Source organism: Neolamprologus brichardi, chromosome 13 (genome assembly GCF_056152115.1).
Source record: "Neolamprologus brichardi isolate AB-2024 chromosome 13, ASM5615211v1, whole genome shotgun sequence".
Lineage (NCBI taxonomy): Eukaryota > Metazoa > Chordata > Actinopteri > Cichliformes > Cichlidae > Neolamprologus > Neolamprologus brichardi.
The window spans coordinates 2,340,231-2,366,275 of record NC_142116.1 but is presented as its reverse complement, the minus strand read 5'-3'; the positions used below and the strand labels follow the sequence as shown (position 1 = coordinate 2,366,275).

Here is a 26,045-nt window from a genome sequence, read left to right as displayed (position 1 = left end):
AGGAGGAAACGAGGGGAGGCAGGGAGGAAAGAGGAGAGGAAGATAAAAGTAGCACGCGAGCAGAGCCGAGGGGTGGAGGGAGTTTGGATGGCAAGATGAAAGAGGAGGGATTGTGGGTAGGAACACAGACTAAGAAGCAACGAGGGAGGGTAAAAAGTGCAGCATCTGACACGGCGGTGACAGTTACTGCTAACCTCACTGTGCTCGTAATGTTGGCTTCCATTAGAACAACTCTCATTAGCTTCATCGTGCGTCTTTTGAAGTGTGTACACTTGCTGCACCGTGCTCATCCACCGCTGTGTTTTATTGTCTTTGCACAATAAAGCCTCGCATTACCTCTGACATGTAGGACGTACTAACTAACAGGGATGTGCTCAGAGTGGATTTGTTATGCTAATTTCCAGCTCCATAGTTGTCCTTGGACTGCACTCCAGTAAAATCTTGACTTATCTTATATTTGACTTAATGCAGACCAAAAACACATCGTTGCATCTGAACTTGCAGGTAAGGAGATCAGGTCATGGTTCTGCCACTAAAGCAACATGTTGTCTGTTATCAAGCTGGAAATGTTGTAGATCGTAACACCTTCAGGTGTTTCTCTTTGAGCCTTTTTCCATTAAAGCTGTGATGTTTCGCCCCATAGTCAGATATGCATTTGCATTGTCTTTTTTTCCTCTGGCTAGGAAAGGCTGCAAATACCACGGGAGGGATGTTTACGTCCTCCTGTCTCTCCCCACATCATAGGTGGATGCACACTTCCTTTATGTGAAGCAGCGATGTGGTTGGTGGGTTTAGATTGGTAGAAAGATAACAGTTTTAATTTGAAACAGTGAGGTTTGCAGATTCATGTTTTATGTATTTTGTTTTGGTGATTTCTGGAAAGTGACATTGCTTCAGAATCTTATATCTTTGTGGTATTTTGAGTGCCAGCAGTTTTATTAGTTTCATTATATCAAAGCAGAAGGAATCTCTCTGATGTGTCCCAAACTGGGCAGCTCACACCAATGCAGTGTGGACAAACAGAGCTACAAGCCAGAGCAAAGTGTGTACATTTAGATACTAGCGCAGAACAATAGATTCAGTTTCTGTCGTCACCGTAGCATCGTGTCTAAAACTTTGCAGAGTGAGTAAAGACGAGTCGTCTCGATGCATTGGCTGCTGTGATTGCAGCCATTCCCCAACTCTTTGTGAATGGTACTCGTGGTCTTTGATCAGTGGTTGTTGATCAATGGTCATGATAATTTGCATAATTAAGATTAAGGAACTGACCTCCCAGCTCATTGTTCCTTCAGTGGGCTGGTTTCAGTCATTATGCAAATGTACCGTTTACCTGTAGACGTCACCTGGATGAGTGACAAAACGTTACGTCCAGATGAACAGAATCAACTTTTGGAGGTAAAGATGAGTCATTTTCTGAGATGTGTGAGGCCTTTGTGCTCCCACATGTAGGTTTCTTTCCTCCATCATTTTAATTATTACAACCTGCCTTCAGTTACTGACATTTACTCTTCCTATGCAGCCAGTGTGGAGTGGATTACAGAGTACTGTGGCTGCATTGGCTTTCTTATTTTTATTTTTTTGTGACGCTCTGTGTCAAAAACAACTCGTGTTCGTGGTAGCAAAATCCTTCCTCCCACCATTTCACATATAACTACAAGCATTGAAACAAGGCAGTGCTTGTTCTTTTAACCACAATAGGGTGTGTGTGTTTTTGTATTGCTTAAAGTGACTCACAGCCAATGTTCTCCTAGGGTGGGGAATAAGTAGCGGATATTCGCTGGATCTTGTAGAGACTCTGTAATTGACTAGTCGTGTATCGGCCCTTCAATCTGTCTCTCTGCGGGTCTGTGTGCCGGCAGGATCTTGGCCTATCTTTGATCCAGCTGAGAGAACAGGCAGAGAGCAGGTTCGTCACTGATTAATGGGATCACTCTTAATAGAGCCTCACAGAGGTCACGGAGAGACAGAGTCGGGAACAAACAGACATATGAAGTCCTCAGTGTCAGCTTAGAATTGCAGATTTTACTTTATTTCTTTTATTAAGCTCAGTTTCCTGAAGGAAAACCTTCATGTTCAACACAAATGTGGTAGATTAATCAGAGGTGGAATCTGAGGTTTGATTTAGTGCTTATCTGCCACATTATTAATAGATTAGCAATTATTTCTCTTCCCTCTTGATCTGAAAGCCGACGTGAGCGTGGCGAGAGTAAAAATGAAACCTAGCAAGGGTCATTCGTAGAGGAGCTCTTTTCAGCTTTAAACTGGTTAGTAGGGCTGCCACAAATGATTATTCTGATAGTCGACTAATCAGATCATCATCCATTGGATGTAAAACGTACAGCTTATTGCACCAGCAGCATCTGCTCTTATATAACTATCATTAGCTTACAGCTTTAAGTGTTTAAAGTATGTGGTAACTAAAAATAAAGACAAGATGATAGTTTATTAAATTTTAATGAAATTTGCAGATTGTTTCGGTGAAGTTTAATAAACTCCTTGCTATCTAAAATATAACAGGACACCTGAATAAATTCTCGAGCATCTCACACTTCTGATAATCAGCTGTCTGCTTGATGTTTATTCAGCTGTGTAAAAACTATAACTTTAATCTCAGCCAAACAGATTTACTCAGGAACAAATAAAATACTGAAAAAAGCCAAACAATAACATTTTTAAGTTATCTAAGTGACTTAAATATCATGTTTAACCTGAGTAGCGAAAGATGGCGGTGGGTTTGAAAACGATTTGCGGGAGTCCGGTGTTCTCACGGCTCTAGTTAGCCTAGCCCCCAGCTAGCTATCGAGCTAGTGGCTAACAGACGTCTCCGAAAACGTCGGAGCGCTTTTGAAAATATGTGGTGTCTTGATAAACTGAGCAGATATTTGAGGTTTACACAGCTACATTCTCGCCTGAAAACATGTTAAACGTTTATTTTGTGACCCAGAAAGAATAATAAGAGTAATATTAAAACTAACTAGCTGCCGCCATTGTTGGAAACTGAGCTGGGCTGCGCTATGAATTCTGGGACAGAGCTACTTCTTCCTCTTCGGGGTTTAACGGCAGCTGGCATCCTTGTACATGCAGTGCTGCCATCTTCTGTTTCAGTCCGTTATTACACTCTTAAATCCTACTACTTATTCCTGCGTCTTTTGTGATCTTACAAAGCTTCAAATGACGCGTCGACTATTAAATCAGTCGTCGACGATTTTGATAGTCGACTAATCGTGACTAGTCGACTAATCGTGGCAGCCCTACTGGTTAGTAAATAATAAATTAAATATTAGCGGTGGTAGGCTGTAGGAAATATTTGAGCAAAATAGAATTTTAATTAGAGCCTGTTTAAAAAGATCAGTGTGAAGTTCAGTTTTGCAACTGCCTGCAAATGATGCCGTACAGTGTGGGAGCTGGGTGATGTGGAGAACAGTGGCAGCAGTATGAATACACAGTATGCATCCTGGTTACAAACAAACATGTTACAATCACTGTTGTTAACAATGAATGTGTCGTTTCAAAGCTCGCAGTATAAAACCATGTTGTTAGTTGGGTTTAGCATAGATGGTGTAAAGATGGACGCGGCCACTGTGATGTTACCCATGGGCGACTTATTTTAGAACGTAAATGTCACTGACAGCAGGAGATGTGTAGTTCACTGACGCTAATGAGCGGCGGTGAGTCCTACTGACAGCAGCCTGCGTCGAGACGCCCGCCGGTCTAAGCGGCCACGCCCCAATCTCCTGTGTCCAGGGCATAAATAAACAGATTACATTCACTTCGTTTTTGTCAAACATTTCAACAGTAAGTTAACCTGTACATACTGTGTGTGTGTGTGTGTGTGTGTGTGTGTGTGTGTGTGTGTGTGTGTGTGTGTGTGTGTGTGTGTGTGTGTGTGTGTGTGTGTGTGTGTGTGTGTGTGTGTGTGTGTGTGTGTGTGTGTGTGTGTTCCTGTCTAGCTATCTTTGTGAGGACCGAAATCTGCATTCTACTATACTTGTGAGAACCAACAAGGACACACAACCCGGTCCTCACAAATTTGAAGGCATTTAAAGGCATTTTTGAGCCTCAAAATGTGGTTCTAGTGTCAGGGTTACAATTAGGTTATGGTTAGGCATTCATTTTTAATGTTTAGGGCTAGGGAAACCATTATGTCAAGGAAGGTCCTCACTAAGATAGCTGAACGGGGTTGTGTGTGTGTGTGTGTGTGTGTGTGTGTGTGTGTGTGTGTGTGTGTGTGTGTGTGTGTGTGTGTGTGTGTGTGTGTGTGTGTGTGTGTGTGTGTGTGTGTGTGCGTGCGTGAGTGATCAGCATCCCCGTTATCATCAACCTCAGGCTCAGCTTTTCTTTGTGTGGTCCTACACACCCCAACGCCCGTAACACATCAACATAAAACAAGCTCGTTCTGTTCATACAGACAGCAGCATTAATCACAATGAACAATAATCACGTAAATACAGTAAAAGAAGCGATTTTAATAAACATTATTTATCCTCAAGTATAATTTCTGATTGACTTTTACGTCACGTCTCATTTACATTCATTTACTTCAGTTCCAAGATCGGCTTCTAAGACTTCACCCATATTCACGCTGTCTCTGTTTCTGTTCTTACTGGTTTTTATATCAGTGTCTTAAATATCTTTTTCTGTGTATATAACATTGGTATATTGCTATTTTATCTAAATGTCACCAAACCGCCCCCACCACACTGCAATAAACTGAGCAAAACAATATTAATGCAATATTTTCTTTCTCTAACAAACTCTATCAATAATTCCAAATAGAAGACTTCCTGATGTGACTACCTGATCCTAACTGCAATAACTTTTCGGTACAGACACACCTTCAGCTCTAATGGAGCAGAACAAAAAAAAAAAGTCTCTTGGCTGCAGATGACACCGACCTCATTGCTCCCTGAGCCACACAAGCCTTTAAATCTTTAACCATGTTTCTGCTGCATCCAGGTTGTTTTCTCCTCGGCTAAATTCAGTGGTCGAGGCTTTCCAACAGAATGTGCTGAACATCGAGGTGCAACGGCATGAACATACTGCACACAGTGTTAATATTAACATCCTCAGGCCTGTGTGAGTAATGTTTATAATAGTGAGAGTGTGCATCTGCAGGCACACATGAGAGAAACGATTTGTTTTGAGCATAAAACATGAATGCAGCGGGGAGATGGGGACCCTTTAGGGTGCTGGGTTTTGAAGAGACTCTGCATAGCGTCATAGGCCACCAGTAACTGAAGTGGAAAAAATGTTTGTTTCTTTTTAAAATGCCAGGAAGCATTAAAGCGTGTCAGCGCATCCTCCTCTGATAACCTGCCCACAAAGATAAACGTTAAGTGTTTATATTTCGTGTGTCCTCTCCTCGCTGTGCAGAGAACCTGAAATTAGCAGGTGAATTTTAAGAAGACGGACGTGACAGGTGGATAACCTGTGGACTTTCTGTACCACTGCCATCCTTTCAGTAAATATCAGGCTAAAGGCAGGAGCCACACTCATTAGTGTTGGTTAACACACTGTTAGTTTAGTCAGTTAACAAACAATAAGTCCAGGAATATAAAGGGATTAGTTGTGGTCCTTCTACAGCAGCAAACCTCTGATTGTGCTGGGAAGGTTTTGCAGCCGAGTAAGAAGTGCCGCTGAAGAAAATAAGCTAAATGAAAGTCTGAAGCCACGATCCTCAGGTGGAAAATGAGTCGGTGCCTGTGGAAGAGTTCAAGCATCTCTGAGTCTGTTCACGAGTGAGGGGAGAGTGTAGCACTTCACCTCGCTGCTGAAGCTGAGAGAGCTGAGCATGAAAACAAAGCTGTCAGTTTACCAGCTGATCTACGTTCCTACCCCCCTTTTGATGTGGAAAAGTAAAGAGCTTTTCCACATCAAAAGAAGGGAGGCGAGGTGTTTCTGGCAGCTGACTGGGACGCCTTCTGGAAGCCTATTAGAGGAGATGTTTTCGACAGGTCCAGCTGGAGGAGATCCTGGGTCAGACCCAGGGCAGGCTGGGTATCTTGGCTTGGGAACGCCTCAGTGTCCCTGGGGAGGAGCTGGAGGAGGTGTGAAGTTTGTACCTTTGTTTCCAGTCAGACACGTTTGTGCTGTTTATCCGCTTTAAAATCGGAGCCTTTTCTGAAACACCAGCGTTATAAGACCTCGCCATCAGAATCGCAGTTTAATGTTTCCAGCGTTTCTCTCGTTATTTATTTTCTTGTTTATTATTTAAATTGCATTTGCACCTAAATATCATTTTTTCAAATTTCAGAGTAATTTTCAGTTTACAGAATTTAAAAAAAACCTTTTCAAACATGCACAAGAAGCTGCCGCAGAACACAGAAAGAATTCAGTAATAATTCTAAATGAGCTTTTATTACTCAGCTGAATAAACAGTAAAGGGCGCAATACTGATGTTTTTACTACAAGAACACAGTTAAAGGAAATGTACTCAGTGTTTTATCCAAATGATGTTCTAAAAGTCGAATACTCTGTAGAATACTCAACATGTTACATTGTAACATTTTAACACCTTTTCTCCTGTTTTTCAAAGTCTTTTGTTTTCAGGAGGAGTAAACGGCGAACAAAAACTGAGGTACCTTATTACTTCTATATCATAAGCCCAGAAACATCCACTCTCATGTTTTCCATCATCATTCGCCTCATTAGTGTCTATTTCACTCCTGGATCTAGGGCTACGTCCACACGTACCCGGGTATTTTTGAAAACGCAGATTTTTCTATGCGTTTGCACCTTTCGTCCACACGTAAACGGCGTTTTTGGTCACTGAAAACTGGGATTTTTAAAAACTCCTGCCAGGGTGGATATTTTTGAAAACTCAGTTTTTGCATTTACGTGTGGACGAGAAAAACGCAGCGTCAAAGGTGTGCGCCTTTTTTGACGTCACAGTGTGCGCCACATTATTGTTTCGGTGAAATGAATTTGTACAATACTGTTACTGTTAATTGTCTCTGCAGTGTTTAAATGCTTACATATACACACACAGTTACTGTCCCTCCACACATACGACTCGGTTCTGCTTCTATGCCCCAGCTTTGTTTACTTTTTCCCACCGAGGCTTCTAGACTTCTGATTGGCCCACATTTCTACACAGTTAGGAATATATCGCCACCTGCTGCTTTGGCGTGTTCCTAGCAGCGTTTTCCTTCATTTCTGCCTTTACGTGTGGACGTAGCCTAATACAGTTCTAACTCCCCATTTTCCCATTATGAACACGTTACATCATTTAGTAAATCCACTTTGCAGAATCACATTTAAGCATTAAGTGTGTTGAGTGACCTGAAGGCTGCATAAATGCGAGGTGTGATCAGAAACGTCTGCCACACGGCCGTCTCTGCAAAGACCGTCTTTGATTTCATTAACAAGGTCGTGCAGCTCAGGAATGTTCCAGCGCCGCCCGAGTTTCTGTTCAGGCCACTGCTGTTTGTGCACATCTGCTCTTTCACTATGGAGCAGAGAGCAAACATCAGCATCTGTGAAATGAACCCAAACGTCACGTCGTGTTGGTTTGTTGATGATTTCTGAGCTATGGCGTCTTTAGAGGAGTTTCGCTGCCATATCGAAGCCCACAGGGGGGCACATGTTTGTGACCCTCACAGGGTCTGAGTGGCTCTCACACTCAAGATGATGATGATTCCACCAGATTCAAATCCTGCTTGGTGTATTTATTTGTGTAAGGCTGAATACGTGACAGAATACAGAACCTGATCAGCTTAAAGGCTTCACTCCAGATGTGATTTGAAAGTGCAAAACTGTGAAGCATGGGTGATGGATGAGCACTCCACGTGTTTCTGGGTCGCTCACCAGATCTGGATCACCTTGTCTTCTCTGCTAATTTAGGATTGAAAATGAAGGATTGCTGTTTTGACTGTAACAGGTCCAATCACGACCCAGACACACAAGCCGGGACTTCAGGGCAGCCGTCTGGAAGTAGCAGCTTTGCTGAAGGTGGTGTAGGACTTTCCAAGGATATGTTGAAGGGGAGACGGGGCCATGTTTAAACTGTGCATGTTTTTTGGTGACACAGAAGCTGATAAAAACGCCTCGTGTAGTAAATCAGGAAACCTTTTTTACTGTGAACGAGTTTTAGTTTCTTCTTTGGCTCCAGGCCGACAGATGTTGGACTGAAAACCAGGAAACCACACGTTCATCCAACATGCCGTGCATCAGTAAGATGGTGTAACCCGCCGAGGCTGTATCTGCCGCACATAATGTGATTGTTCCCAATAAGCGGAGTAAAGCATCAAACCAAACGAGGTGTTTACACGGGCTGCCCGTTGAGGTGTTTCATTGATTTACTGGTTTCCATCCTACAGAGTAAAGTGTGACTGACGATCGGAGACGCCACCTTCAGCATGATGCTGTAGCGTCACAGATCCCTCGTCTATTTGACCTCTGAAACACGTTTGTCCCATGATACAAACGGGCACACAGCAGCTTGGCTCTGATGAGGTTTTGCTCATACTTGATGTGATTTGTGCGGTCGGGAGAAAAGCAGATTAAGTTTTTGTGTTTCATATGTAAAAATGTGGCTCATTAGGCACCGCTGGTGTACATGTTTCTGAACTCACAAAGGTGGGGCCTATTCACTGCTCTGTTAGTTACAATAATGTTCAGTTACTGACGCAACTTCATGGCTGCAGGATGTGCTGTTGAACTGTATTGCATCATATCCAGGAAGTTGTCTCTGTTACCTACCTACCCTCATTGAAACAGTAGACAGTAGCACACCTGCTCATTAATAATTTACTGCAGCAGAGTTCATCTGTCTGCTTAAAGGATTTCTTCTTCTTTTCTTTGTAATCTGAATATGTGTCCGATTATTGTTTTTTGCTACATAAAGATGTGCGGCAGCAGTAGATGCTAAAATTAAATTCTAATAAATGTTTACGACATTAAGACATTAGCAGGAACTACTTATCATAAAAATGCTTTGTAATTGTCTTTACTGAGGGCATATGGGGGCGTTTAGATGAAACACATGACAGGAAATGGAAACCGGTCAGTAAACCGACAATAAGTGATAAGCAAAGAAAAATATAACACTGGAAACCAGAGCAAAACAAATCTATTAGTTATAAATATGTAATTAGAGTTGTATTAAGCAGAGGTCACACTCCTGAAGACTTCACCCTCATATCAGGACGTATTAAATCTGCCTCTCTTTGGTCTTAACTGCCAAAAAATGGCCTAAATTTATTTGTTTTCAACCAGTTAATTTACACTGTTGGTAGATTGTGTTGATCGTTATTTAAACAGGTGGGTTTTTAAACGTGATTTTAAGGATTGAATGGATTCCGACGCACGGACATCAATCGGCGAGCTGTTCCAAAGTTTTGGTGCGGCAAAAGCACGATTCCCCCTAGTCTTCCGTCAAGAAATTGGTTGCACTAAGAGCCTCCTGTTTAGAGGATCTAAATGCTCTCTTGGGGGTGTAAGGGTCAAGGAGGTTGATTAAGTTGCTGGGCGCAAAGTTATTTAAAATTTTAAAAGTGTATAAAAGGTTTTTAAAAACGATACGGTATTTGAGCCAGTGAAGGTTAGCGAGGACGGGTGTATTATGCTCATGTCTTCTGGTGCCGCTTAAAAGACACGCTGCGACATTCTGGACTAGTTGCAGGCGTTGGATGAGGGAAAGTTGGAGGCCTAGATAAAGATATTTGCATTAGTCAGGAATGTAGTTACTCACAGCTCCTAGTCAGCCTGTACCTAATAAACTCGATGCATCAGCCACTGGTTTGAGTTACGGATCTGATTAAGTGAACCGGAGGTCTCTGTGTTTATAAATGAGCACTCTTCTACATTATGATACTTTCACCCCCTTCGGCAGCTTTTGCAACTCCAGCTTTAAGCTCGTTCGGCCTAACAAGTAGCTGTAGCTCGAGCCAGAGTCGTGACAGGTCTTTCCACAGCTTGCTGATTCTCATTTTAGCTGCAGGATAGATGGAGTCTATCTTTTTTTTCTCTGGGTGTTAAAAAAGTAAAGTTTGTTTTTCAACATAAATTTTCTCTGTGAATGTTTTTAGTGCAAGAACATCACAGTAAGTACAGCGTTGCTCTGCGTTTGGTTTCCACAAACGCTGCACGTGTATTTGTGGAGCTGTGCTGTTGTCCTGCAGGGAGGTCGGCGTCGATGTGGAGCTGCAGCTGCTCCTGGAACCTGCCCGGGGCTCGGTTCAGTTCAAGGACACTTGAGCAAATAACTCAGGGTCAAAGTGTGAAATTATTATCACCGGGTCGCATGTACGACCACAGGCTTAAACTGACCCCTGACTTCTTCTTGTGCTGCTGAACTTTCAAAATATAAGTCGGCACGATCCACTCAGCTTAGTATCTGCTGAGAAACTTCAGCTATGGAGGTGGAACACTGGATATTCTTCAAGTAGCCCCAAAAAGTAATAAATAACAATGCTGCTGGATCGGTAAATAAGCAGTTTCCTTATAAAATATATGTAATCTAATGGTGATGTGTCAGTGTTGTGCTTCGAAGCGTTTTTTATGAGAGAGACGACAAATATGCTCCAATTATGACAATTTATTACTAAACTAGTCGAGTTTCCAATTAGTTTTACACGCTGCCATGTTGGGCTGTTCGATATAACGATATATATTTTAGATGATGATATGAAAACGTCTTGTCGTTTCATTTTACGCTGTCGTTTGTTTTGTGGTGTCACAAAATAAACTGTTTATGGCAATATTTGTTTTCATCGTTTTGATGTAGAAGTTCTTAAAGTTCTCTCTTGACCTCGCTCATGAATCCACTTATTTGAGACCCATTTGCTTCCTACTATACTATATTTAATATAACCACACTACAGACGGATAAACCTTAGAACACGCCGTGTAATAAATACAAAGGAAATTGCGGCCGTTTCTACTCATGTAACACTCGACTCCAGGTACACGACGCCCAGCTGAAGACGCTTCACGCAAGTCGAAACATTTTTGTGATGCATGTCGTTGTCGGGACGATAAACGTCTTATATCGGGATATGAGATTTTGGTTGTATCGCACAGCCCTGCTGCCGCGGACCTCGTCTCTCTGGCTCAGAGACAAAAGGCTTCCACACCCAGACACTAAACGCTTTGATTGCACGTCACAGAAAAGTAATATTGACGCGATTGAAACAGTTTAGCGCGGCCTCGGGTCTCATCTCGGGGGCGTCTCTTATTTGGAGACGACCCTTTTGCAGGCAAAACTCCCGTTACCATGACAACCACCTCTTGTGCACCGGTCAGCAGTGTTGCCAACTTAGCGACTTTGTCGCTATATTTAGCGAGTTTTCAGACCCCCTAGCGACTTTTTTTTCTAAAAAAAAGTTGCTAAAAAAAGACGTGAAAGCGCATATCGCTTTTACTCTCAACAAGCAGCGGGTGCTGTAACGCAGTCAGTTCTTCTTTTACTCTTTTACTCTTATGCTGTTTTGTGGATCACAAGGTTTAAAACTACTTATAAACACACACACACAAAGTAACTCCACCGGAGTTCCTATTTCGGGTCACTTTTGCCGGTCCAAGCCCGGGTAAAGGAGAAAGGTTGGAATTGTGACATTAAAAAAAACAATAATTGCTAAAAGAAATTTAATTTGTAGTTCTAAATAAACTCTAAATGCATTTAGGACGTTTTTTGCTCACTTTATGTCTCTTCCACGATGTTATTTCTCTCTCCAACAACATAGGTTACAATTACATTAGCATGACCGATTATGCAAATTAGGTGATGACGTCATTTAGCGACTTCTAGCGACTTTTAGGACAGCCAATAGCGATTTTCCTTACTGAGGAGTTGGCAACACTGCCGGTCAGGCCTGTAGATTTAAAGATGGAGGAAGAGTGCGTTCCATAGGAGACAAAACACAACTACTGTGAGAAGAATGAGATGTTAGGCTGAGATTAGGTTTATGGTTAATTTCAGAAGCATCTGTTCTCGTTTTTCCATTGAACATCCCAGACCTCGTTGAAGCAGTGACACTAATATTAATATCTTTGTTTGAATGGGGGAAAGTCGGCTCTCGTGACGGCCATGAATCGATTTTCCAAGAAAGCCGTTATGTTTGAAATGCTCAGTGATTAGTTATAGGTGGAATCCTTCATCGCCACATTCTCATATTTTCTTTTATCTATTTTCATTAAATGGAGGTGAGACTCTCATAAAGTTTGCTTACATTTTCTAAAGTTGAGGTTTTATCAAAACTTTATTTCTTCCTGATGCACTGCGACAGCTTCGATGATTTCTTGGGCGAAACACGGGCCGCATTTATATCTGCATCCTGTGTTTCATGGCTAAGTGTTGTTTTTATTATAAAACCAGATTAAATTAGCATGATGGTGATAATTGTGCTCTTGTCTTGTTTTGTTTGAAAACCCTATTTTCAGAAAAGTTTCCATGTTGTGTAAAATGTTGCGATATATTCATCTGGAAACAGTAAAGAAACAAATTGTTTTAATATGTTTGCATTTTGATTTCACATTTTTTGTGTTTCATCAGTAATCTACCCGAGGAAACAAACGTTTCTTTATAGTTTTCCTCCTGGGAGATGAACTGAGCGTGCATTTAAAATCAGATGTCTTCCATTCTTTGCGTGGTATAAAAGGTAAATTGCAATCACTCCATTTTTGGAAACGGGGTTGTTGTGTTCCTGCCATTCATCTTGTTCTTCAGAGCAATTATGCTGCAGAACTTGATGGAATCATTTACATTAAATTGCTACTTCTTACACGGAGTGCTCATATTTCATCGCTGACACCAGGCAGGCAGTTGCATGGTGAAGTAGCTTCTTCTCTGACGGGTTTAAAGTCTGCAGGCAGTGACCCAGCAGAGATTCGGCTCCCGATTTCATCAGCCTTCCAGACTTCTGCACCGATTCAATTTTTCTCTGAGATAATGGAGCATTGGCAGCTGATGCATGTATGCTGGCACGCCACGATCACGCACGAGCAAATCAACCGCTTCTCCTTTTACTCTTAGCACGCAACCCTTTCCTTCTGCCTTCCCCGATTTTTCTCCTTTCAGTTTTTTTCTTTTTGTTCTGTTAACCTCTGACCCCTTTCTCCACACACCCATCCCCCCCTCTCTCCATCTCATCTCTCCCAGCCAGCCATGTCTCTGTTCAGCCATGATTTATTGATGATGGTGCTTTCTGTAGTGGAAACATCAAACTTTACCGGAGTTTTTTGGTTGTATAACGTTGGCGTTGGTGAGGAGTCACTCTGATCCACGCACTGATGCACTGTCCTATTTTAACTACGGCTCAAAAGCTACAGAAACTTTCGTCTGACTCCATGAAAACACAAGTAATTGGAATATTAATGTCTTTATCACTTCAAATATTATCAAACCGATCGACAGGCTTGAGATCCTGTGAGAGAGAGAACCACCTAACGGCTTCCTGTCCGTGTGCGGCGCTCGGAGCTCTGATTTGGCTCGCTGCTCTGTGGTAGGAGTAAACTGGCACCAGTGGAGCAGCGTCTAATGGATATGGCACGGTGCTAATCTAAATCTCTCTTGTCCTGCACAAACCTCCCACTTTGATACCAAAGCTCCCAAAACATCTCATTTCCTCCACCGCGTGTGACGGTCGTCATTAAGCGCTCCCACAGCTTTTATTCCACGTCTCACAAAGATTTCTCATCCTGTTCATGACATTTTGCTTTTTCACTCTTACGCTTTCTGACGTCTGCAGATTTGTCTTTTCCTGTTTATAACGTGGTTGGAGATATTGGTGCTTCTCTGCACTTCTGGCTACAGGCCAGCTTCCTGTAAATATTCCCTGGGTTTCGTGGGTCCCATTTATCGAAGCTGCCAGTTGAAGGCCTGTTTATCAAACAAGAGTCTGATATACTGTCCTCTTTCAGCTCTCCACCCGGGCCTCCCACTTCTTCTTCTTCTGCTTCAGGAAAGTTTGTAATTATCCAACAAAATGTGAGCAAAGTGTCTCGTTTCGTTGGCAGTTTCCCACTTCATCACTCAGAACACAAACACTGACAGACTTCAGAAGAGAGACATTATTTTTTTCTGCCCGTCACATGTTAATGCTCCCAAACCACAACGAGCCAAATGTATTGATTTTTTTCCCTTTTTTTTTTTAATTTAACAAACTATTTTTCACTGTGCCAGTTTTACTTTAAAACGAGACGTCCATTAAGTGTTAAGCCTCTCAACAAGTTGAACTTGCATTGTGTAAAACGACTGAGCTACAGTTTCTCTTCAATTAATTCTTCGGGTAAAAGAAGCAAACTTTGACGTTTGAGTAGGGATGGGTATAGTTTAGGTTTTATCCGATACCGGTGCCAAACCAGTACTTTTGAAACAGTGCCGGTGCTTAAACGGTGCTCAAACCGGTGCTTAAAGAATGGAGAACACAAAATTGGTCCAAAAACCTCTCATGTTCAGCTGTTTTTTGTAAAAAGATAACAATGTTAGCCTTTTCTGCAGCTATGGGGCATATATGGTATCACTCTTGGCTGGAAGCAGTGCTTAAACAATGGAAAAAACACAAACTTTGTCAAAAACCTCTCATGTTTAACTGTTTTCCACTTTTTCTTTGGTCGTTTTAGCCTTTTTGTCCAGGGTGAAGGGAGTATCTGCCATCAAACAAGAAGACAGCCGCATGTAGCTATGATGATGTTTGCTAGTTCACCTTACATGCATTAATGTAATAACGTGGTTAGCCTACTAAACGTAAATTACACACGAACAACATTAAGCTACTCACGCAGAGAAGAACGGCTGCTGCTGCATCATCATCCTCATCATTTCTGCTACACTGGCAGGGCTAGGGGCCAGGACTCTCCTCTTCGGGTTTTGGGGGATGTTGCTAACTCCGGGTCCGATAACAGGCACCACACCCGCAGTAGATGTGCTCGGTGCTCGGTCTCGCAGCAAGCTATCAAATACGGCGCATTTCTCTGCTTTTAAAAAAACGCTATGCGTCGCCAGGTGTTTCATCGGATTTGAGGTGTTACCTCCTTTGACAGTATCACAGTATCAGCTTAAAGCACTTGTTGCAGCTGCTGACTTTGCATCTTTTGCTGTGAAGTACAGCCAGACTTTGACCGCTTCACCTTGGGCATTTTTAATCTGTAGCTCTGCTCTAAAAGAACGTACGTACCTGGACCCGCCTACTATCCTCGGAAACATAAAATGATTGGCTAGAATCTAAAGTGTATGACATCTCAGGAAAAAAAGCACCGAAATGTGCGCTGCTTTTCGGTCTGGTTACTACCGTTTATGTCAGAACCGGTGCCATGATACCGGTACCCATCCCTACGTTTGAGCGTCTCCTGTTCAGACCAGGCTGTGTCTGACGTCTTTGCTGTGCTGCTCCATAAAGTAGCAGCTGTAGTAATAAAGCATGTTTGAGTCCAGAAATAGAAATAAACTGGACATTTCAGCTTAACTTTGTTGCGTAGGTTGCCTGTGAAATTTCCCAGCTGCTAATATACGTTTAGAATGAATCATGTTAATTCACAGTGAATCTATGGAAGATTAATGCTCCTGTTCCTGTTGTGTAGGTGGATACAGTCCAGCACAAGTACATTTTAAGATCAATTAAAGGCTCCGGTTTCCTGTGTGTCACATGCAGAGCAGACTGTTGAGATAAATGTTGTAACAGTTATGACATCAAAGAGGTTTCTGAGGTGTATTAAACGCTGTTTTTATAGTGAGTGAGTACACGGTCTGAACATGGCGCTCTGGTGTACGACATGTAGAAATGACCACGTCTCTGCGTCTCGCCATCTGATCTGCTTCTCTTGGCGCTTGATTCATCGTCTCTGGTACATTTTTGTTCTCCACACGTTCCCTCTATCGTCTCATTTCATCTCGCTGACTTTCTCCACACATTCCAATCACACGTTCGTTCTGTCGCTTATCGCGGCTCCTCTGCTCGTCTCCTCTTCCTTCACGCTTTCCTCCTCGCTCTCTCTTACACTCTCGCTCCAGCTTCATCGTCTGCTTTCTTCACATATTTTATCTCTGCTTTCGTACTTGGCGGTCTGCGTTCCCTTCCTCCTTCCTTCCTTCAGTTTATTTTTTTAAAAAAAAGTCCAGTGAGTCACTGGTGACTCCACATGTTGTGACCTTCTTTCTGCTTTCAAAACGGAGCATTTTCATCTCATCCGCCACGCCCACTCCTCCTCTCAGGTCAGCCTCATCCCAAGCGAGAGTGAGTCAGAATTGATTCACTAAAAAAAGTATATGTTCAGGGATTTGTTGTGCTGAGGCTAATGCAGGCGCATCATATCTGAGAACGCTGGATTTAGAAACACAGCACACATTCGTCTGTTTTCTGTTCCTTTTGTGGGCTCCAATGAAGCACAGCGTGGAAGCCGTTATAGCCACCCCGACCATGAATACTACACGGACATGATCCCTCATTGACTTCCCAGCCTCGTAATGGGTGTTGTTGGTTTTGCTTGTAGCCACAAAGGCCTTTGAAATAAAGCAGCCAGTACAGATGTTCCTTCCTTCACTCTGCAGGAGGTTTGTGCTGCAGTACTCATCAGGCAGTTGGTCTCATTCAGTAAGGCTGTTTCGGTTGTTTGTGATGAGATGCAAAATATGCTGATTATTAAGTTAAGGCCACCTGGGTTGGCTGGAAGACTGTTTACTTAGCCTAGCAGGGCGAAGGACACTGTCTCAGCTGAACTCTGGACACACACACATACATATACATTGATATGCACACACTCATCCCCCCTCCCTTTCCAAACGCCTTCGATGCTTGTTCCCTCTTGGGAACACGGCGGGTCTGAGCCCGCGCTGTAATGGTAGCGCTGGGCAGGATGGCTGCTGTGTTTGCTTTGGATTACTCCTCACCCCCCCACCTGACCCTGTGGCTTGTCACGTGTTCCATAATGTTGTGCTGTGGACATTTATGTGCTTTTTTTGTGCTCATGCTGTCCTCCCAGGAGCCCAGCATGAGTAGAGGTCTCTTTTTTCCTCTTGTACTTTCCCATTGTAGTGTATATTTCAGTGTTTTTTCTGTAACGCTACCGATCTCCGACCTGTATCCCCATGTGATGTCTGTGTTGTGTGTGTAAGGTCGGGGGGGGGGGGGGTCCTATTTCACTGCAGGACAACCTGCATGTGGCGAATAAAGCCTTGATTGATTGATTATTAATTGTAAAATATGGCCAAGTATTTGCAATTTATAAAGATGACCATTAGTATAACACCGGTTTAAGGTTGGCGCATAAAGTTTGTTACATAAACGTCTAACTGTCTGCATTTTGGTCTGTGAAGAGAATCAAATGGACATTTTTCATTAAACTCGACAACATTCATTTTGTACGGCTTGTGTTGACATGGAGTAGAGAGAAAATAAAACAAAATTAATTTCAGGTTGCGTCGAGGCTGCCTCACAAAAATGCCCTGAAAGAACAGGACGTTTCAGTTGTGAGTCGATGGACACAGCTCGTGTAAAATCACACTTTGGTTTGTGAAGTTTGATTAGAAAACCCGAGATGACTCGTTGGCTAACAACTTGGCAATCACCAATCATTCGCTAATGAGTATGACCTACGTGGGGTGACGTAGCTCAGAGGTGGAGCAGGTCATCTGCTAACTGGAAGGTTGGTGGTTTGATCCCTGGCTGCTCCAGTCTGCATGCCAAATATCCTCGGGGAACATACTAACCCCAACTTAAACGCCTGTTAGATCAAAAGCACTTACATAAAAAAAGCACAGCGAAAAGTGCTGGTGTGACTCGTTGAATGAGGGAAGTTTTGTAAAGAAACACATAAGAACCAAAGTTTACGAACCCGCGAGATTCTAAAGCCACGGAAATGAGAAATTCTTCAATGGCCAAGTGAATCACCTGATGTCAGCTTTTATAGCACGCTTTTCATTTACTGAATACAAAACTGAAGGCACAAAGAGCCACAAACGCACAGGTGCAGTAAAGGTCTGGCCGAGCATCTCAAGGGAGGAAAACGGTGTTTGGCGATGTCCTTGGATTCTAAAGATTTATCCGGTTCGTCCAAGTTCAGCTCAAAGTTTAAAGTTCGCTCACATTTTGTTTGTGGCGTCTGTTTCCAAAAGCCTTTGGAGCCACGGACATTTGGCTGATCTCACATTCGTGTTCTTGTGCACCCGTGGACATTTTCAGCTGTTCTGCTAGCTTAAGTCAGAGGCTGACGGCGTCCGCTCGTTGGGTCTCCTTCAGCATCGAAACGATCGTCACTTAGTTTGATTTTTATTTCAGAGAAGTGGGCAGAGTGCAGATTGGGGCATTAGTCGAATCACTTGGACGGGCCTGAAAGGATAAAAGTAATCACTTAATTTGAAGTCAGGAAAGTTTTTATCTTTACTCATTTTTAATGAACGTGTTCAAGACTTCTTTGTCATTGTTGTTTTTTCTTCTTGCCTCTAATTGGTGGCTGTATCAATGAAACACAGACTGTTCTCACCTTTATTTGGTTGACCCAGCGGGGATTTGCATCAGTTTACATTCTGTATGTCACTCGTGTGCACTTTGCACAGGCTGTAACCTGATATTACGGCTATTTGGACCTGACAGCGTCTCCAGCTTTTCAAAAGGTACAAAGTTTCTTTTACAGGTGGAAAGAAACTTTAGCAAAAGTGGTTCAGACGAAACATTTGTGCATTTTGAATTTCAAACTGCAACTTACCAGATTTAGAAGTTGCAAATTGAATACATCCATTCACCATTTACTCACAGCTCCATGCAATCATGTCATTCCACTCATCGTCCTCTCATTAATACGCTGAAATCTGAGATGCTTCCTTTAATGAAACGTTCTTGCAGGATAGTTGATTCATAGACTGATCCCTGGTAAAGTTGGGAACGACGGAGGAAAACAAACCCAGCTGTTATTCACACATTAGCCGAGGCTTCCCTCAAAAAGCGTATCGATCCAGAACTGAAGCGAACGTCCAGGCGCTCATTTTTCTTTGTTTGCCGTAATGAAAGCTTTTCCACACACTGTTGACAGAAACTCTTTGCTGACATCAGAATCTCGTTTGAAAGCGAACATTGAAGCTTAATTGGGTGTTTGGGAGACACCCAGACATTATATTTTGACTGGTCGTAGTTGAGCTTGTCAGCTCTTTGAGTCCCTCTGCAAAGTAAATACGGCTAAATTGGAGCGTGTTTTCGCTTCTCGAGAAATATTCAGGCCGGTAAAAGTGTCATTTACCTCCTACGAGGCCACCGGACAAAGCGCCTGAACATCTCGCTCTCGTCTGCATCGTATTAATGACCGAACCCATCTCGTCCGTAGCGTCCTGTCATTATGAAACATTTGGTGGTTATTTTTAGCGCCTTTTCTCCTCTGGCACAGATGACTCAGTGCACACTCAGTATTTTAACACTTTGTACGTGCCTTCATGTTGCTCGTGTGCGTGTTTGTGTTTAGGAAGAAGTGGAGGCGGAGAACAGGCGGAACACGAGAACCAAACTGACGCCAAAGCTGACCCCACACCGGGAAGAGGTGAGAACCGCAGAGAGACACACACTGAACATCACTAATTCATCATTTCACTTGAACAAAGCCTTGAACAGTGCAGCGTTTCTGCTGCTCGCCGAAGTTCACGTGATGATATTTCATGTAGTAAATGTAGGGGATTGAATTGACCTGTTTATCATCTGATCCACCTCATGTTTAGTTTTAATGGAGACTCAGAGATGCTGACAAAAAGCAGCTTTTGAATTTTGATTACGTGCACATCAGCACTATGGTGAATTTAAACATGTCCATCCACATGACAGGACGCAGCTCAGCTCCACATGCAAACAGCCCGTCATCGCTGTGCTTCATCTTTAATGTAATTCTCTTACATGAGAGAATACTTCCATCCAGGGCTGCTATAAAATAGTGTGCAAATACTGATAACAGTGCAAATGTTTGCAATATAAGAAATAAATGAAAAATGTAAACATCTATGTTTAGTGAACTTTGCAGTGTTGCTCTGTGGTGCAGCTACGACACTGTAGCAAAGTTTACACACTGTGTCTGACTCATGAACCCATAATGTTTCCACACCACTGAAGTTTTTTTACCTCTTTTCAACCAACAGCAGTCACTCTCCTCTCCAAATAACTTCTGCTTAGCTTTCCGAGCTTCCCTCGGGTCCTCTGAATCAGCGGTCCCCAACCCCCGGGCCTCGGACCGGTACCGGTCCGTGAGTCGTTTGGTACCGGGCCGCGAGAGTTGAGGCTCAGGTGTGAAATGTATAGTTTTCAGGGTTTTTATCGGTTTTCAGCGTTATTTTGTTATCGTTTTTATCGTTTACTCGGTTTTCCTGGGTCTTTTCACGTGTGTTATGAATAAATCTTCTTTTTTTCGGTACCGGTACAAGTTTTATTTTGTTGTATTTATCCGCGACACCTTAAAGGCCGGTCCGTGAAAATATTGTCGGGCATAAACCGGTCTGTGGCGCAAAAAAGTTTGGGGACTGCTGCTCTTAACTGTTGTAACACGTGTTGGAAATGCAGAGAGGTGCGCTCGATTTTGCCACACGGAGCAGCGCGAGAGTAAAGCACGAGGGAGGGGCTAATAATCGGCTCAGTCATTTTTAATGATCGTCGAAAGGCCAGATCGTAATCGAGATTAAAATTCAATTAATTGAGCAGCCCTACTTCCATCCAGGATCAATTTACAAACGGTCTCTGACTGACGGCCAGTTAGCGGCGCCCCTTCCCTCCCCACCTGTAGAGCCTGTAACACGTGAAGAGCTGCTTCATGTGCTGCTGCAGTCCTAGACGGTGGAGTTAGTCAGACAGCTGATTGTGCTGCTCAGTTGTTTTTCTGCCAGAGTGCATGACGGTATTTGAAGAGGAGCGACTGTTAAACAGGATGGTTAAATAATGAAATTAAAAAGCAGATGTACCCACACACCGTGACATCAGTCTGTGGAAAACACCTCAACTGTCAGACAGTTTTCCAGTTTAAGCGTCATTATCTGCACTCACCCAGAGCTCCGACGCAGCCCTAACGAGAAGCTGTTTCGTACGTGCTAACTGTGCTTCGCTGTTTTTTGATCAGAGCTCTTCCCCAGCGGGTCGTCACGACTCCCAGATCAGCGTCCGCAGCAGAAAGGAAGGAACGCTGCAGAAGATCGGAGACTTCCTGCAGAGCTCCCCCACGCTGCTCGGCACCAAAGGTCAGCACGCGACTCGTTATTGTCGGTGACGTTAAACTCGAACTATCTTTGTTGAAGACGATCGCGGGACTGAAAAATGTTCTTTATTTCGAGCGGCAGAAAGCGATGCTGCGATTGACGAAAAGTGGGTTTAATGAGTTTTCTGTGCTGCACAAAAGTCACATTTACAGTAAGTGCAGAAATCTGAAATGTTCAGGTTTTTGCAAAGAGGAAAGTTAAGATCACAGCAAAGTGAGTAAGAGGGCTGGTATTCACACGATCCCACTTCCTCCCTTTACAGTCTCAGACAGATTTTGCTGGTTTGTCTCCTCCTCTGTGCTCTGTGGTGCACTGCAGTCACTCCAGCAGTCAGACAGGCCCCAGGCACGCCGACTCGCTCCCGACGCAGCCTCCCGGCTGTTTTTAATTGCCTGCGTGTAAGAACCCAGATGTGGCGGCTCTTGTCTGTGGAACAACTGAAAAGGTCAGAGTGTGGAATCGAGGAGGCATTTTTAAAGGAGCCCGGTTCACTTACAGAACAGCCCGACCGGAAGTTTCTGGCGGTCGCCGGTGCTTTTATGAAGCGCGACGCTGCATTTTAATTTGTAATTCATCAGGATGCAAAAACACGTGCAGTGGCCAAGCCTGCATCAGACATCAGGAGCTGTCCTTCACTGATGCAATGTTGCAGAAATATAAAAGTGATGGTCTGAATGTCAAATATGATGGAGGAAAAGGAACACTTTTAATTTCAGAGCTTGCTGGATCTCACCACACACACACACACACACACACACACACACACACACCAGAGCTTTCCCACAGATACAGTAGATCCCCTCTGCTGTATTTTATTCATTCATCTGCAGTTATTTTTACTGCGAGTCCAGGAGGCAATCTTATCGGTCCAGATGGGTTTTAGGAATCTTCAAATTTATCTGTGAGTGTTTGGGGGGAAAGAAACGCAGGGCACACAAGGACAAACCTCAGAGCTCCTGCCGGAGTTATTTGGAAAAGCATTGTGCAGGTTTGACAGAGTAAAAGGGCAAGGGCAGTGAGTTTGGGACACTAATGATGGCTTAAAGGAGAGAGTTAAGACAGCCAGAATCAACCAGAGTCGTCTCTGTTTTATCCTCAGGGACCCACCGTTTCACTCGGTCAATTAATTGTGGCCTCAGGGCTCCAAGGCAAGGTTGCTGTCATCTGCAGCCGTCTGACCCACCCTTCATCTCTCTTCTCACCTTCGCTCGTCTTTTATCTTCCTTATTTTGTTTCCTCCACTACTTCGCTCTAGTTTTCAGTCTCCTGTTTCACCCCGCTCATCCTCGAATCCTGAGTCCTTCTTCCTGCAGGAAGAGCTTCCTGTTTAACCTGGAGAGCAAACAAGTTTCCATAATGGACCTGACGGTATTTAGCTTGTTTGTTTCAGCTGGATAAACACGCCATCAGCTTTGGATTAATTTGTCTCCCGAGTCGTCTTCACTGATAATTCCTGTTTAAAGTTTTTAGGCTTTAAATCTGCGATTAAAATGATTTCTACACGAAGCGTTGTGATTAACAGGATGTAGTTAAGGATGCTTCTGCTTTCCTCTAAAACTGTGTCTTCAGCCAAGAAGATGATGAGCCTGGTGAGCGGACGGGCCGGCGCAGATTCAGCAGCCTCCTCGTCCTCCCTCAGTCTGAGAGCAAAGAAGAACAAAAGGAAACTCTACAGGCCCGAAATCTCCTCCCCCATCGACATGCCCGCGCACCCGGTGAGTCTCACGGCGTTTAGAGCAAACATGTCCGTATCAGCACAGACTTCCTTTTTATTCACACAAAGCTCTGAGGAGCGTTTATTTTCCTTAACAAGCTGCTGATCCCGGCCTTTTTCCTGGCTCGGAATGAGCTTTATATTCGTTTGAATATTCCGAATACTTTTGGCTCCAAAAGTTATCTTGCACTCTTTGAAATACGATGGAAATGCAGACCCTCAGCTTTAATTCAGAGGGTGCTACGTTAACTGTTTAGTTATTGTTCATTTTTATACACAGCCCGTCATGTTCACAGGTCACAGCTAGAGCAGGGCGATATGACCAAAAATATTTATCACGATATAACTGACGATATAATTGACACTAGACAAAATACTTTACAACTCCACAACTTTATTAGTGCAAAAACCCACATCAATGTATTTTCACTTAAACAAGCAGCTGTTTTTTATGTGCATTAAAGTTATATCAAAATTTAAAGTGCAAATGCAAACTCCTCACTGACAGTTTAACCAAAAGGCATTTCCAGTGGAAACTGGCCGACATATCCTCAGCATAACCATGTATAATATCCACAAAACTTAAAAAGAGGTTATACACACACACAATACGGTAATATTATGTTGAAGTACAGTACGTATCACTCCGCGAGGCTCCGCCTACGATAGCCGTAATGCTCCGACAATCCATCAAGCGGTGCGGCTTCGTAGCTTAGCAAAGTCGTACTGAAACATTTGACAGATTTTCGAGCGCCGTGCACATAAAATCGTTTCGAGGTCAGTAAACACGACCAGAGTTCATACATAAGGCACACGGGATTATAAGGGGCTCTGTCGACTTTCAGAAAAATCAAAGGATTGATTTTAAGTGTGCCGTATTTTCCAAACAACACGGTAATAACGACGGCCCGCTAGCATGCTCTACCAAAAATAGTGCTTTGTTGTGTATCTGACAGACGAAAGCTAAACCGGTTCCACACCACTGAAGTTGAAGCATTTTTACAAACCAGTTCTGGTTCATCTGTTTCATTCAACAATCCGCTTTCGCTCTTCTCATTCTGCGTCGCCGCCATGTGCGTATGTAAACAAAGGCACTGCGCATGCGCGTTTTACTCATATTCTATCGCGATATTTCATTTTCCTATCGTTGCCCAAAATTACACCGGTATTACCGTGAACGGTATGATATAGCCCAGCCCAAGTCACAGGTAACCAACTGGACAATGGAGTCCAGTTGGTTACGGTCATGTGAGGCCTGTGTCATACTGGCATTTTCCAGCTGTTCACTGGAACTCTCAATACGAGGTCTAAAGAGACGGACGACATCATCCTGAAAAAATAAACCAGCTCAGCAACAACTAAATGCCTGAAAGACCACAGGAGACATTTATAGAGTGATCACAGAGTTATGTCTTTAGTATAAAACCATTGGTTCCACTCAGGAGGGGGAGGGGCAGATTAGACTTCACCCAATAACATTTAGAAGAGCGAGCACAGGTGTGGAGAAATTCTTTGACAGAGGAAACCGAGAGAAAAGTCTTAAACACGAGGCGGCTTTCATCTGAGGGCTCTAATGTTTGGTCTCGTTTTAGATCATCAGCAGAGAGCCGGAGGAGAAAGAGAGCGACCATCAGATCATCAAGAGGCGCCTTCGATCCAGGAAGGCCAAATAATTTAGTCCATTCGGAGACGCGGCCCGCACCCGTGACCGTTTCCAGGCTAAGCTAACAGCCTGCTGCTACTTAACCCAGACACGGTGGTGATTTCAGTATTTCCCGACCGATTCAAGTATTTCAGCGTTAACTTAACGTAAACTTAAGTTTGAGTTTTTCTCAGTAAATACTTCACTTGTTAGATTTATTTTATTCTTAAGAATCAGAGATGGGGAGAAAAATACAGGCTAGCCAGTTAGCAGTTAGCAGGGAGGCTGAGCTGCAGGCGAGGGGGCGGCGTCTGAAACAAACTCAAAAATCATCAAATGTAAATAAATCTGTGTGACGTACTCAAGACTGACATTCCAGTTTATTCTCTCAGCTGTTGTCTAAATGTTGACATTTACTATCAAACGATTCTTTCCTAATGACTGTAAGCACTCTGACTTTTTTAAAAACCTTTATGTGCAATCTTTTGATACTGGTGTGCTGGAGGTCCAGGTCCATTGATTTTTACTTTCTTTTACTTCTTTTTGTAGCACAGTTAAAGTTGACATAGTTGAGACATATTTAAATGTTACAAGTGGTTTTGTATTGACTTCACGTGCACGTTTGAAAGCTTCTGCACTTTATCTGAGACGAGGAGCAAATTGTGTGAGAAAAAGTCCGTCCGGTGCTGCTGTGGTAGCCGAACACCTTCCTGCAGTAAAGTCACGACTGAGTGTTTTCCCCAGGATAGGTTTACGGGACTTGTGCCTACCTTTAGTTCTCTTTAGATCACTACACTGAACACCCGACTTTTCTTCTTTTCTACACTACATTAAAAGTTTGTTTCAATCATAATATTCTGAGTTTTCTTTTTTATAACATTTCCTGTTTTGATATTATGGTGAAAATATTGTTTAACTTGAAGTGTAAAGCATCTAAAATCTAAATAAACAGACAGAATAATGATACTGTTGGGGTTATGGGAAGACTGGTCAGTTATAGTTTGTGATCTTTGCATGTTCAATATTCGTTTGTGGTCGGATTAGGTTTAAAGTTAAAATTTTCAGCAGCTTCTCAATCATCCAGGTAAGCTTTCCTTACCTGGATGATCGAACATGTACCAAGAAGCCATTTTCGGTCCAACTGCCGGTGATCATAGAGAATAAAGTTTGAGCAGATGTGACGGAGGAACCAAAGCCTGGACTTCACTGAATCAAATGGATGGACAGTGAAGGTTTGTTTATTAGAGCAGCGGTCCCCAACCCCCGGGCCTCGGACCGGTACCGGTCCGTGAGTCGTTTGGTACCGGGCCGCGAGAGTTGAGGCTCAGGTGTGAAATGTATAGTTTTCAGGGTTTTTATCGGTTTTCAGCGTTATTTTGTTATCGTTTTTATTGTTTACTCTGTTTTCCTGGGTCTTTTCACGTGTGTTATGAATAAATCTTCTTTTTTTCGGTACCTGTACTAGTTTTATTTTGTTGTATTTATCCGCAACACCTTAAAGGCCGGTCCGTGAAAATATTGTCGGGCATAAACCGGTC

At 43.1% G+C, this 26,045-nt stretch overlaps 1 protein-coding gene across 2 annotated transcripts in view; it reads left to right on the top strand.

Annotated features, from left to right (window-relative positions):
- Positions 1–25,455, top strand: part of kif20ba (kinesin family member 20Ba) — a 71,735-nt gene extending 46,280 nt beyond the window's left edge. Inside the window, exons 31-35 of one of the 2 annotated variants that reach the window (XM_087849965.1) lie at positions 6,536–6,577; positions 19,387–19,461; positions 21,016–21,133; positions 22,721–22,866; positions 24,458–25,455. In XM_087849965.1, the coding sequence (XP_087706091.1) occupies positions 6,536–6,577; positions 19,387–19,461; positions 21,016–21,133; positions 22,721–22,866; positions 24,458–24,538 (462 nt within the window). In that variant the 3' untranslated portion in view covers positions 24,539–25,455. The remainder of the gene's footprint in view (positions 1–6,535; positions 6,578–19,386; positions 19,462–21,015; positions 21,134–22,720; positions 22,867–24,457) is intronic. The other variant, XM_087849966.1, reaches the window with a different exon arrangement.
- The last annotated feature ends 590 nt before the right edge of the window (positions 25,456–26,045 follow it).